The sequence below is a fragment of the Balaenoptera musculus genome, chromosome 9 (genome assembly GCF_009873245.2).
Source record: "Balaenoptera musculus isolate JJ_BM4_2016_0621 chromosome 9, mBalMus1.pri.v3, whole genome shotgun sequence".
Taxonomy (NCBI): Eukaryota; Metazoa; Chordata; class Mammalia; order Artiodactyla; family Balaenopteridae; genus Balaenoptera; species Balaenoptera musculus.
This window is the reverse complement of record NC_045793.1, coordinates 44,144,238-44,158,875: the sequence shown is the minus strand read 5'-3', so window position 1 is coordinate 44,158,875 and position 14,638 is coordinate 44,144,238. Positions and strand designations below refer to the sequence as shown.

The 14,638-nt window shown below is 42.0% G+C and overlaps 1 protein-coding gene across 5 annotated transcripts in view; it reads left to right on the top strand.

The window, feature by feature from the left end:
- The window catches only part of BMPER (BMP binding endothelial regulator), a 255,788-nt gene that overhangs the window by 135,551 nt on the left and 105,599 nt on the right, over positions 1 to 14,638 (top strand). For 4 of the 5 annotated variants that reach the window (XM_036862761.1, XM_036862763.1, XM_036862765.1 and 1 more), the window contains 4 exons: positions 2,167 to 2,266; positions 7,647 to 7,756; positions 11,491 to 11,631; positions 13,749 to 13,853. In XM_036862761.1, the coding sequence (XP_036718656.1) occupies positions 2,167 to 2,266; positions 7,647 to 7,756; positions 11,491 to 11,631; positions 13,749 to 13,853 (456 nt within the window). The remainder of the gene's footprint in view (positions 1 to 2,166; positions 2,267 to 7,646; positions 7,757 to 11,490; positions 11,632 to 13,748; positions 13,854 to 14,638) is intronic. The other variant, XM_036862762.1, reaches the window with a different exon arrangement.

Below are 14,638 nucleotides of genomic sequence, written 5' to 3'. Positions count from 1 at the left end.
AAACAAAATAAAACCTGACCAAACCAGCAAACCCAGATTGGAGTTCAAGTTACTTTAACAGACTCTTGGGAAACACAAACTGCAGTTGTATTATGTATGCAAAATTCGCTCTTTGACCTTATTGTAAGGAAAATTACTGGAGTACACACAGTCTTTGGCCAGCTTTCCAGTGTGTTGGACAAGTTAACGGCTATGCAGTTATGCAATATTTTTCTTAAATTTTAATTTTAAAATATGCTTGAAAAATAGATGCTTATCCAACAAGAACAGAGAATATCCATGAAAAGAATACGTTCTCTGTGCACCTAAGAGAAGCTGACACCCAGGCAACCTCGTGTGGCCTGAGGCCTCATGATTTTAGGAAGTTGCTGGCAGATGAACTTCTTTGAAATTAAAAGCTAAAGAGAGCATTCTGTCCTCCCTCTAGATTTGACTTTTGTGGTTTATATATAAGCTGGGGCAGACCTCACAGTATGACCTAGACTCAGGTTATGCACCTCTGAAGTCTGGTGAAAGGCCAGACTTCAGGATTATGCAGAGTTGAGTGAGGAACCTCACTGAGAACAGCCAGGGATTCCTAGGAGATTTTTAGCAATTCTTGCTGATCTGGAAATAATGTAAAAACAACAGAAGAGCTTTTTGTGGTATTTTCGTGTGTTTTCTATTGGTTTGGGGAAGAAGCCAACATTAAAGTGGCTTAAAAATAATAAATATTTAAAAAGACATAACGTGCCCTACCCTTTTCATCCATTCCTACCAAAAAATAAACTGTCATAATGAAAATGGCAGGAACAGGAAGGGAAAGCAGAGACAACAGGCGACAGTAGCATGCTAGAATGGGAAGGATCCAGACGGCTAATGTCTGGTGTTAATACAAAGTGCTGGAGAAGGTGTGAGGAAACGCCACGAGGGAATCTTTCCCTTGCGAGGCCCAGGACTCTTTGAAGCATGAGCTCCTCATTTCCTGAGGTCTCTCGAGATAAAAATTCCAGGCTTGAGACAATGGGTACTTTTTAGGGTCTACTAGTTCGGTTTCTAGCTCAAATCCTACAGAAGCCAATTCATTGAAATTCCATTTGCCTAGTGATCTATCTACCAAATTTACTGATTTTTCTAAAGAAAAAACCTTAATTATTCCCAAATTTGATAGCAATTCATATTGCACAGGATAGTTTTCATATGAGCCTTGCAAAGTTATTGGATGTAAATTGACTGGAAAGCACTTTTTTTTTTTTTCTGCTCCAGCTTTCTGAAGATTCAGTTACAAGTTGCTGAGGCTGGAAAAACAGGCGTCCCTGCTGAGGGATAGGGAAGGGGGAGTTGGTATGCTCATCTTCACATCCTGGAGAGGCGAGAGATGCTGACGGGCAGAGAAGGAGGGATGCTGAGGAAGAGAAGAAAGGAATGGGTGTCAGAGGTGATAGATGCTGGAGGACAGAAGGGGTCAAGGATGAGGGGCAGGGAAAGATTTGAAGGCTCTAGAACATCTTCCAAGGCTGTTGAAGCTCTGCCAGTCCTTCTAATATTGATAATCATAAACCTTATACGTACTTAATCAAAACAGGTTTGGTTAGCTGGGCGACTTCAGTGGAATGGTTCTTCCGAACATTGGCTTTCAGTATATCCGTTTTCAGCAGATTGGCTAACTTCCCCAAATCCGAGCCTTGCTGAGCCACTCTAGCAACACCTTTAAGGTGTGGCCCAAAGGGAAGCCTTCATGGAGGAAGCTGTCAGCAGCACAGAAGAGGACACATCTCAGTAAAACCCCAATAGTTGCTTTGTTGCATTGGGCTTGGAAAGAGAGCCCAACTTGTTTGGGTTTGCCCGAGACTTTCCTGGTTTTAGTATTGAAAGCCTTAAATCTCAGGCAAACTGAGATGGTTGGCTGGTCTTAAGAGGGAAGAAGATAAAGAAAGGTGGTGGTGACTGGGGAGAGGTGATGCTGTAGCCATCTCTTTAGGGGTGGTCGGTCTTCTCACGGGTATCATTCATGGCGCTTACAGGGAAGATCAAAGGATGCCTGGGGACAATCGCACAGATCTGAGCAGTCACCCCAGCGACCCAGCACCAGGAAAGGCCTAGGTTTGTTCCAGATATCATGGTTAGACAATATATATATGCAAGTACTTTTCTAAATGTGCTTTTTTCTCTTTCTCTTTTCTTCAGGGAGGCAGGACACAGTGCGTGAGAGAAGTCTGTCCCATTCTCTCCTGTCCTCAGCACCTTAGCCACATTCCCCCAGGACAGTGCTGCCCCAAATGTTTGGGTGAGTGACTGTTTTCAGGTCAAAGAACAATGTAATTTATTCTTGGAGTTTCTGCTGAGAGTCGTCATCCACTTTGTTATCTTGAGGTTCTCAAATTGTGCTATTTCGTGGCTTCTTAGAGACAATGCCTTCTTCTGATTACCCGAGTGTAAGGTGTGTCCAGGGTTTGTCTCTCTTCTAGGCCTCCACAGAGCTTTCTTTTTTCTTGTCTTCCCATGTATCTGTAAACCTGGTACACTAGACAACCTGGGATAATAGCCCCTTGTGGGGAGAACAGTATTGAAGAAACCATCTTTAATTGGACATATGATTAGTAGGAATATATTTTTGTGGGGAGAACAGTATTGGGAAACAATCTTTAACTGGGCATCTGACACTTAGTAGGAATGTATTTTAAAGTAAACACACATGGAGGAATATAGTGTAATTGGGTTGGCCAAAAAGTTCGTTTGGTTTTTTCCATATGATGGCTCTAGTAGTGCTTAGTTGTCTTTAACTTCATTCAAAAAATTTTGTTAGATTGTGTTGTGACAGCTGTCATTATCAGCGTGCATTAAAAAAAAAACCTTATCAAAATTGGTGAATTTTTGTATAGCCATTTTAATATTGAAGATGGAAGAAAAAAGCAACATTTTTGGCATATTATGCTTTATTATTTCAAAAAAGGTAAAAACACAACTGAAACGCAAAAAAAGATTTGTGCAGTGTATGGAGAAAGTGCTGTAACATGAACGTGTCAAAAGTGGTTTGTGAAGTTTTGTGCTGGAGATGTCTTGCTCGACGACGCTCCACAGTAGGGTAGACCAGTTGAAGTTGATAGCGATCAAACTGAGAAATTGAGAACAATCAATGTTATACCATGCGGGAGGTAGACGACATACTCAAAATATCCAAATCAAGCGCTGAAAATCATTTGCACCAGCTTGGTTATGTTCATCGCTTTAATGTTTGGGTTCCACATAAGGTAGGCAAAAAAAACCTTCTTGACTGTATTTCCGCATGCGATTCTCTACTTAAATGTAACGAAAATGTTCCATTTTTAAAACAAATTGTGACGGGCAATGAAAAGTGGATACTGTACAATAATGTGGGATGGAAGAGATCATGGGGCAAGCGAAATGAACCACCACCAACCACACCAAAGGCTGGTTTTCATCCAAAGAAGGTGATGAAGGTTATGTATATGGTGAGATTGGAAAGGGGTGCTCTATTATGAGCTCCTTCCGCAAAACCCAACGGTTAATTCCAACAAGTACTACTCCCAGTTAGACCAACTGAAAGCAGCACTCGGTGAAAAGCGTCTGGAATTAGTCAACAGAAAACGCATAATCTTCCATCAGGATAATGCAAGACCGCATGTTTCTCTGATGACCAGGCAAAAACTGTTACAGCTTGGCTGGGAAGTTTTGATTCATCCACTGTATTCACCAGACATTGCATCTTCAGATTTCCATTTATTTCAGTCTTTACAAAATTCCCTTAATGGAAAAAATTTCAGCTCCCTGGAAGACACCTGGAACAGTTCTTTGCTCAAAAAGATAAAAAGTTTTGGGAAGATGGAATTATGAAGTTGCCTGAAAAATGACAGAAGGTAGTGGAACAAAATGGTGAATACGTTGTTCAATAAAGTTCTTGGTGAAAATGAAAAATGTGTCTTTTATTTTTACTTTAAAACCGAAGGAACTTTTTGGCCAACCCAATACTTTTAGAGGCAAAAACAAGCAGGAGGATAACATGCCCAAAACGAGAGGTTTGGGAGGCAATAATGAATAATAGTCAATAAAAAAGGAGGATTAGCTATTTCTTTTTGAGCAATCACTATGTGCTAGGCACCATGTGAAAACACTGTATATACTTTTTCTCATTTAATTTTCTCAAGAGGCTGTGACATACAGGTGCTAAGTATAGAATTCTGATGTGTAATATAGGTGCCATTCTTAGTTTTATTGTACTGAGAAGGAAGTAGATTCCTAGGAGGTAGCACAGCTAGTGAGCTATGAAGTTGACACCTGAACATGAGTCTCTGTGATTCTTAAGCCCACAGTTACTTTAACCTGCTGCCACTCAGCTTCCCTGGGGACATGGAGAGCAGCACGAATGTTACCAACTGAAAGGAGACAACCCATGATGGAGAGTCTCTAGAGCATGAGACTCTTTGGCTTTTGTTTAATCTTTATATCAGCTTCTTCCATGTGATCCTTAGGTCCTTGAGTTAGTTGAGGTCAGACTCTTTAAGATTCAAATAAAAGTAGCTTGATCCATCACATGAATACAATAGAATATCCAGCATCCCCGCCAGAATCTCCAGGGGTCCTTGGGGGATGGCTTATATTTTCTCTAGTCACCACTGGCTTTGTGTTTCTGCTTCTGCTGTTTTCTCTCTCTTTGTTCCCTTTCTCTTTCCTCTATTCTCTCCTCCTCCTCCTTTTCCTCCCCCTCCCCCTTCCCTCCTCCTTTTCCTTCTCCTTCTTCTTCTTCAACATCATTTTGTCCTTTCAGGGACAGCCCCTCTCTAGTCTTTTCACATTCTATCATTCTGTTGAGTCAAGGCTTGCGTAGCAGATTTCACTGAAGGTTTACCGTCAGTGGGGGTGATTACTTTTCAGGGAAGCGCAGTGAATAACATAAAATGAACTATTAAGCTCCCTTTGTTCTTAAAAGGTCTTAGCTATTTTGCCTTCAGGAAAATTTCACTGCTTGCCTCTTTTGTTTGGGCTCTAGTCTCCTTTCCTTACTGTCCACACTTTTTCCTTGAATATCTGTCTTTTCTTTTATAGCTTGCTTTCCCCAATTCCAAAACATCTGCTGATTTATTTTCCTCCTTCCCAGCTTATCATGGCCATACCTTGAAGCCTTATCTTTCTACAACCAAATTGGCAAATAAAAGTATCTTGTTAAACTAAGGCAGATCTCTCCTCTTTGGAGGATTCTGCTGCTAATTCTTCATCTAACAATGTTTGCCTTCCTGCTGTGTATACACACACACACACACACACACACACACACACACACACAACACACACCCCTACTTTTAAAGTAAATACAAAGGTATTCTAAGAACAAAGCAGAATTGTTTAGACATGGCTGACTAAAGGCATTTCCACTGATTTGTGTGCTTCTTGGGTTGCCAGCGTGTTCTTGTGCCCCTGGGATAGAATTAGCCAGTTCACTGTCGTTGAAATTCTCATGCTGTGGGTCATGGTGGAAGCAGTGTCCTGTCTAAGTGGGAAAGTCATCACAGAGGAGGTGTCGTTTGGGGCCTGGCCTTGAAGATAAGTAGGCTTGATTAATGCTTTGAAGCTGGTATCGTGGATATGCTGAGTCAAGTCAGAGGTTTCTCACATGAACAATGGCTGTTGTATTGAATGCAGATTTTTCTGTCTGTTCGTGGTCATAAGACAAAAGGAACGTCAAGTCTTAGGAAACTTGAAAGTCATAATTCTTCCAAATGAGACCTTTTACAGTTGGGCTAAGCCCCAGCAGAACAATGTGGAAATGGCTTAAATTAGGCTGTGCATGGAGTCTCTGAACCGTTCTTTTGAATGTTTTATCTTATTTTGAGCCATGATGACTTTGGAATTAAAGTAAGATTGTATGTTTTTTGAAAGTAAAAAGAAACATACCCACACAACAGAAGACAGAAAGGACAAAAAAGGAAACACAGGGATGCTTACTGGATGCTGAAATCTTAGACTAATTAGACTTTTGGCTTGTTGGACACTGATTTGCTGTTCAATTCTCCCTTGACCAAGATTCATTCACACAACATACCTCTGCCTTTTGTATGACAACATTCTTTTCCTCTCTTTTCTCATTTTCAGCGATAGCCTCATCAGAGGTTTGTGTACACAGAGTACCCAGTGCACCTCTTATTTATTTATTTGTTTTTGGCTGCGCTGAGCCGCATGCGGGATCTTAGTTTCCCCGACCAGGGATTGAACCCGTGCGTGCTCCCTGCAGTGGAAATGTGGAGTCTTAACCACTGGACTGCTGGGGAAGTCCCCCAGTGCACCTCTTAGGGTAACACAGCCCAGGATCATATTTGAATTATACCACCTCTAATAATGATAACACTTATCATCTGCCACTTACTGGGTGTGTTTAATGAGTACCAGGCTCCATGCTAAGAGCTTTACACCAATATTTTTAGGTAAAATTTACATTTTCTAGAGGGATAATTCAAGCCATTGGTCACATTTGTTCAGGGGGATAAACTCGTTGAAGAGTCTTTTTGTTCAGCAGTCTACTGATGTATCAATCCACCAGTCCAACCATCTATAAAAGATAGGAAAAAGGCAAACCAGGTTATCACAATTTGAAAAAAATACTCAGTTGAAGCTGAGCTATTTTCAATTCTTAAAAGACAGAAATATCTCTCTGATTTGAGCAATTCTAATTCTGAGAATAGCATTTAGCATGTGCTTATAGGTATTTCAGCATTTCATTGGGCCTCCTAATAAATAGAGATTGCTTTTAACCTTTTTACAGGAAGAGTGTGGGTATAAATCTGATGAGTGATGATTAATCTTTGACTTCTCAACTTAGTCCTTAATTGAAGTAATATTTCAGGGATGTTTTATGTGATCCAGGGAGTAGAGACTCAAATACTGAAAGAAAGGAGGATATTGGATTGTACCCTTTATTCGGGGGTTGCTTTTTTGGTCCTTTGGGTCACCAATCAAATCCTCACATCAAGGAAAACCAAGGTAATTCTACAAGCGGTGTGATGCCTGTGGAAGGTTGGACCCTGGGGGAGTTGGAGTCTGCCTCTATGTGCTCTTTGAGTTAGCGTCACCCTTTATGCCAATGGACTTATCATTTCTTCAACTGAGATGCTATCTCATTAGTTCTTTTTGCTCATCCGAGTCCTTCCTGGGATATCTTGACTTCTCCTGCCTCTTCCCTGCCAATACCCACTTTCTGGATAATTTTATTTATTCTTTAAGATACCGCTCAGGCATCACATCCTCCAAGAAGTCTTCTTTGTCCTCCCTGTCCCCACAGTTCCCAGATTGGCTTCTTTCCAGAGCTGACCATCTTGCTGTATTGACATCATCTTTTGTGGGTTTATTTCCCCAGTAGACTGAGCTCTATCAGGATAGGATGTCTTAGTCATCCTGCTTCACTATGATGAACTCATAATAAAGATTTGTTGAACTTAAAGGATTCAGTGTGGAATTAAAGTCTCTTTAGCAAAAACTCTCTAAAGTCATGACTCCTGGGGATCACCTGGGAACATCTGACCCAAGGCTCTGTTTTTGTGCACCAAAATAGCTGGTCTTGTGAGAATGTTTAACAATCCTGTGATGTAATTGCTGATGATGAAGTGGGACATACCTGGCTTCTGTCTTGCTAACACTATGCCATTGCTTCCCTCTAGGTCAGAGGAAAGTATTTGACCTCCCGTTTGGAAGCTGCCTCTTTCGCAGTGATGTTTATGACAATGGATCCTCTTTTCTCTATGATAACTGCACTGCATGTACCTGCAGGGTAAGGTGGTTCTGAGGGGCTGTGGTCCAACACTGATAGCATTTTTGGTTTTTAGTGTTAACATAGCCAAACATGATAATGTGTTATTTATGGGAAGGAGGCATTATTGATGTCACTTTATGAGTAAAATCATACTTCAAGGTCACAAGAATGTTCAAACATAAGACCCAAATTACAACTCACTGTCATCTTCCCAGGACCAATAAGTTAGCTCCTGGTGGTGAGAATTAAACTCTTAGCAGCTGTCCTTCCTGAAGGACTTTCTAAAAAATCAGACAAATGCACGTGGCAATGTTCTCTGGCTCTAATTATTCAAGATGAATTCTCTGATACACTTGGCAATAAAAATGGCTTTAATCACATTCAAGAGAAAAGAAAGGCATGGATTCACAGTTTATCATAAAAATAAACCTGGTAGCTTGGGAAGAGAGTATTTATGTGTTGTTCGTTGTACCATTTCTTACTTGAGTCATTGTACACTTTTCTCAAAAGGCAACCACAAGTCTAATGACTGGTAAAGAAAGAATTCCACAGCTTCAGAAATTTAAAGGGATACACATCACACGTTTCTAGACTATGTTTATGTGGTGATTTATTTCTGAAACCGAGAAAATCATTTATATGGAGGACTTCAGGATCATTCATTAGTGAGTTAACCCAAACATCTATGTGACACGAGTTTAGAATAATACATTTTGGTGGTGATAGTTGCTGTTTTGTTTGTAATAGCCAGAAGGCTATAGAGGGAAAGAGGAACTTTTCTCAATGTCAGCTATGAGTCAGTAGCTGGGATTAGAGTTCAGAAGTTCCTGATTACTCGAGGCATGCTTTGTTAAGTAGCATGCACTCCTTCAGGGAGGTGGCCCAGTAGGGTCTGAACTCTCTGTTCCCTGGCACTGAACAGTGAGTAATTCTGAAGCCCGGGAATACCTTCCTGAGGCTCCGTCCTCTCTTCCGTGGTTTGTATTATCCTGTGCTAAACATATAGCCACTCCTTCCGCCTTGGCCTCCATCCTCAGGACTTCTCTTTCTCTCCAGGAATTTCACACGTTATAGCTTCCTCTTGGGGATACTGAGCCTTTGATGAAACACATCACATTTCCAGTTCTCTTGATTACAGGAAAGCCAGGCATCCCAGGAATGGAAATTAGTTATGCTTGCAATATTTTGGGTCTCATTCTATTTTTTGTCTTTTTATTTTTGCAGACAAATTTTTTTTTTTTAATAAATTCATTTATTTATTTATTTTTGGGTCTTCGTTGCTGTGCGTGGGCTTTCTCTAGTTACAGCGAGCAGGGGCTGCTCTTCGTTGCGGTGCACGGGCTTCTCATTGCAGTGGCTTCTCTTGTTGCGGAGCACGGGCTCTAGGTACGTGGGCTTCAGTAGTTGTGGCACGCGGGCTCTAGAGCGCAGGCTCAGTAGTTGTGGCGCACGGGCTTAGTTGCTCCACGACATGTGGGATCTTCCCAGCCCAGGGCTCGAACCCGTGTCCCCTGTATTGGCAGGTGGATTCTTAACCACTGCACCACCAGGGAAGTCCCTTGGGTCTCATTCTTTAAGAGATTCTTTGAGAGATGATTAGGCAATATGTCCCAGTACTCAAAAGAAGTGTAACCGTTCCTTCAAGATGTTTTTATCAGAGTATGAATTCACGGTCATTTCTGGGAAATTGGATGCTTGAAGAATCAGGCTGCAATCATTTGGGATGATCAGTATTGTTTTTTATCTGTTTAGAGCTTCCCTCTCCGGCATCCCCATCCAATGCCATGGCAGGTACAAGAAATAGTTCTCTGAACACAGTATGGTTTCAGGTCTCCATGCCTTCAAATTTAAGAATTCTTCTGCCTGCTGTGTCCTCATCTTCTTTAAATTTGATTAGCAAACTCCTCTTCATCCACAGCAGCCTATCTCAGGTGTCACCTCCTTTAGTGAGGCTTTCCCAACCCACCTAGATTGGTAATTGTTCCATCTTCTCTACTACCCCTACACCTTTACTAGTTCTGTTTACCACATTATACTGCAGTCTTTGTTCAGATGGTTATCTCTCCTCTTCGTGAGTTCCTTGAAGACAGAAGCACATCCATCCATCTCTGTATTCTCATTGCTTAACCCAGTGACAGGCAATGATCTAATGGGTACTGTGTGTGTGTTTGTGTGTGTGTGGGGGGGATGGGTGTGTATTTCATGAAAGTTCAGAAATCTACCATGAAGTATGCATTATTCGAGAGCTAGTGAGTGCCCTTGTTTTTCAAACTTGAAATCAAGACATACAGTTTGACGAAGGGTTTTTTTTCCAATTTATGAGTTGACTTATAATTTCTATGTGCCAGGTACTGTGCCAAGTACTTTGCATATTTCATTTAAACTGTACAATAAACCTGAGAAGTAGGTATTATCATCTCCATTTTGAAGATGAGGAATCCGAGGCTCAGGGAGATGGATTTGCACAAGATAACACACTTAATAAATGAACTGGCATTCTACCCTGGTCTTGTTCAACTCTACATTCTATTCACTATATGATGTGGTTAGAACCTTAAGAATAAAGAATAATAAATGCCTTTTTTTTTTGGAAGGATCATCTCATTGTCATATTAATTTTAAGTGGATGAGTTAGTGGGAGTATAGTAGATGGTACCAGAAGTGCCTCTTGAAGTCATAGAATTAACATAGAAGCTATAGAAGTTACATCTGTTGACTTACACAACCTACCTGTATGCCATGCTCAGAAGTGAGTCATCTCTCAAAGCTTACTAATAGGGTCTATGCCTTGGAGAGGGGTTTAGTCTCTCATTTCCCTGCTGTTGGCTCACACTAACTCAGCACTTTGAGGTCATTGCCGATCTACCCTGGGACACTTCTTTCTTCCATCTTGTCTTCTGCTAAGTTACATAAATGTTTTGCTCTTACAGTCATTCCACCTGACAGTCTTCTCCAGAAATTGCAGCTTGTTGGCTGGGGAACTGGAGAAATCTACTTTTTTAAAGTTGCTCTGAACTTTTGTTCCATGCTTTGTTGAGTGAATAAGTAGGCACAATTTACTTGGCTGTTTTGTTCATAGAATGCTACTTCTTTAGAAATCAAGCCATGCCCCTTTACTTTACAGATATGAACTTGTCACCCTCAGAGTTTAAGTGGCCTCATTTAAGGTCACACAGTTTATGGAAAAGCCCTGGAACCCAGGCCCAGCTTTGGAACTGCTTGTTTGGTTCCTTTGTGAATGTAGAACACACTAAGGAATTTCATCTTGACGTGGAACATGAGCTCTAAATTTTTAGTCTTTGATCAAAGATACGCTAAACCTTTACACTAAACTCCTAGAAGGTGTCATAAAGCCATGGAGGAGAACAGAGGGAGCACAGTTAATGAAGGCTGCAAAAGAGGAAAAAGTTAGGAAGAAAGAAGGAAGCTTGTTGGCCCACAGTGACCCAGGGCTTCTTGCCACACACTGGCTCTAGCAGAATCATCAGTCTCTTGAGAATTAAATGATAAACCCTTGGAAGGTGGGGAGCATATGTCACACTGCTCATAGCTTCTTCTTCTTCTGGTCCAGATACTAAGTCAGCAAATAACATTTTGCAGTGAATGAAAGATTTATGGCAACAAATTAAAATATGGTATCTTCAGGGTATGTTTTAAAGCAGTTAGTTGTGGGTTGTTAAAGGAAGGTGAGGTAGGATGTTTGGTAGAGGTGGAAATCGTTTTTAATTTCCAGTTTGCCTTTGGGCCCCCAGGACTCTACTGTAGTGTGTAAGAAGAAGTGCTCCCACCCTGGTGGATGCAGCAAAGGCGAGGAGGCCTGTTGTGAGGAGTGCCTTCTACGAGTGCCCCCGGAAGACATCAAAGTGTGCAAGTTTGGAAACAAGATTTTCCGGGTATGTCACGAGCCAAGCTCATGGGAACTGTTGTACGATACTGAGTTGTAAAAAGCTCCTGACAAAATGCAGATTGCAGTATTCCATCTTTTGTATATACATGTGTGTGTGTGTATAAATGTACTTATTTATATTACAATATTATATATACATATGTATTTAGAATCAAGGACACACAGGGACAGAGAAGCAACTGTTTGGAAACGTGTTTTTCTTTGGCTTTACTTTTGCTTTATAAAATACTTTAAACCTGTAAAACATTATTGCCCTTTCCCAATGTGGTGGCCAGTTGCTGGGGCTGAGCTGAGGGTGTCCCCTGGATGGTGCAGCTGCAGGTGCCCAAACGCCCAGGGGCATCTCCAGCAGTCGGAGGTGCTCAGTGTTCCTTGCCAAGATCCTGATTCTTTTAGAACTTTTCCACTTAAATTACTTTTTCGAAGAGAGATTTTCTCATTTGGGAGATGTCCGGGCGAGGATGTTCACAGGGTATGTGGCCAGCAGAGCAGGTGAGTGAAGGTGAGAGAGCTCTGCCCCAGCCCAGCTGGAAGGGCTGTCTGCTGCCCATCTCAGGGATGTTTTACATCGTTTCCTAACAGCCCGGGTGGGAAGTTGTGCAGCCACCATTTAAACGTCTGGATGAAGATTGTTGGCTTTGTCCAAAGTGCTTCCCATCTAGTCTGTTTTCCCCAGGGGTGGAGGGAGTCTTTCTGTATCTGAAGGCATCATCTCAGGATACCGTGAGAATCGAGACCCTCAGAATCAAGTCAGAGACAGAGGCACCTCAGGCCTGCTGCACCTAGCTAGACTTCCTATTACAGAGGTGGAGGGAGGGTCTTGATTCTTACGGCATCTGTAAGAAGCCCTGATGTGTCATGCCTAAGGGAAGGCTGTCATGTGTGTGTGTTGTGGTTACACCAGGCTTCCAGAGCCACTCACGTGTCCACTTCACACAAAGCCTTCCTCTGTCTCCAGAGCATCCAGACGCAGTAGGCTCACTCTGATGACAGTTTTGTGTGCAAAGTGCTTTCCAGGCTCCTCGCAGAAAGGTCCCTTCATATAAGTAGACGAGGCCTGAAGTAATTTACAGAGTCCTAGAAATGTACACTCAGAGAATTTGCAGTAGTCAGATACTCTTTGAGACAGACTCTGTCAGAGAAATAAAAGGCACTAGAGAGTAGGTAGTCCTTAAAATACCTTCAAAAAATGAGAAGGAAGAGAAAGAGAAATAGTCGACATCAAAGATCTGGGCTAGTTTTCCTGTTTTTAATAAAATTTGCTGCTTAGATCCATAAGCCCAGAAAGGAATCCTTGCTTTGCCTGTAATCTCTTTTCTCACAAACAAGGATGCACATTCCTGCATGTTCTCCAGAGGTACAGGGTTTTTGTGACTGGGCACTTGGCAATTGCCAATTATAAATCCAGTGAGTCAAAGAAATTTCTCAAACAGCCCTTTCTGGGCTAGAAAATGTGTCCCAAAGTGCTACCCAGCTTTTTGCGAGGAGAGTATCAGACGGGCAGGGACGTGGGACAAATGGCTCTTGGAGTTTTCTGTCTGGGCTCCACATTTTCAGACAGCTTGCTGGTCAGGTGTCCGCCTGGCAGTGGGAGTCATATGAATTAGCCTCTGTTCTTTGCATGTTCATGCCCCGTGTGGGCCAGAGCCATGTCACATCTGGGAATAAACTAACCACCTGCGGACATCTCAATTAACTGCTGGCATCTGGGACAGCTCAAACATTTCAATCCTATCAGATGGAAAAATTAGACCCTTGTGGTTGCATCATGTATGAAAACTCTTGTTCGTCTCCCAGGGTGAAGCTAAGTAAACAAAGTAGGAGGTGCAAGATGCAAATATGACTTGGTTAGATGTACGAGAATTCTTTTTATATCCTGGAGGGGAAATGCACACACACACATACACACACACACACCCCCTCCAATCTAATCTTTCTATCAAATCAGTTAGATGTAGATGAACGCCTCAGAGTAATTTAGTCTAATGATGGCATCCATCACTCAGGGTAAGAAATGCTTTCCTTGACAGACAAATCCCAGCCTGCTGGATTAGCTCCCATCAGCCTCCAGCTGATAGCAGAATCCTGTGCTCTCTCCTGTAGGATGGAGAGATGTGGTCCTCTGTCAACTGCACCATCTGTGCTTGTGTGAAAGGCAAGACAGAGTGTCGCAAGAAGCAGTGCGTTCCCATCAGCAGCTGCCCTCAGGTATGTGTGCAGGTTGACTTTCTCTTTACCTGAGCATCTTGAGAACCATCCTGTGTGTGGCATGGTCACCTACCATCTTCTGAACACAAAATCCAGATCCTCCAAAACTGCCAAGTTCCCAAACAGCCACATGTCCCTTGCAAAGCTTGCTCCTTTGCTTTTACGGTTCCCACCCAGATTCCAGCCTAGCGGGACAATAGCTCTTACCTTGCTCCATTTCTTAGGGACCTCTCCCAGTTCTTTGTTTCAATGTCTCCAACACCTGTTTGATTTGCTCCCTTGTTTCTTCCGCTGGGTTTTCTGTTGAACATCATAACCATCCTTTGCATTTTCCTCCTTTCTCTCTCTCTTCTCAAATCAGAGTTTTCTTCCCATTAACTATTCAAAGAAATATGTGGTTGTTTATTAGTAAATTTCCCAAGGGGTTTCACCTGCCCAGCAGCACCCTCCAGCCCCTTTACTGAAGTTTTCCCTCTCTAACCCTGGCCTCTGTTGTAGCCCCAGATGGAAATAGCGTCCTTATGGAAATATCTCTTTTCAGAAACCCACAGTTCCAGCACACTGAATAAAGCAACCATTATCTTCCAAAGCATGAGCTTCATTGAATTCACCTCAGCAACTTGAAACCTTTCAAGGTTTTATGCATTTTGGGAAAATGTCAAGCCTATTCAATACCGTCCAGTGAATGAAAAAATACATCCATATATTCAGGACATGTCTTCCCTTCTCTGTTAGAGACGGCTTTTAATTTTATTCACATCTGTTATTATTATAAACAAAAAGTT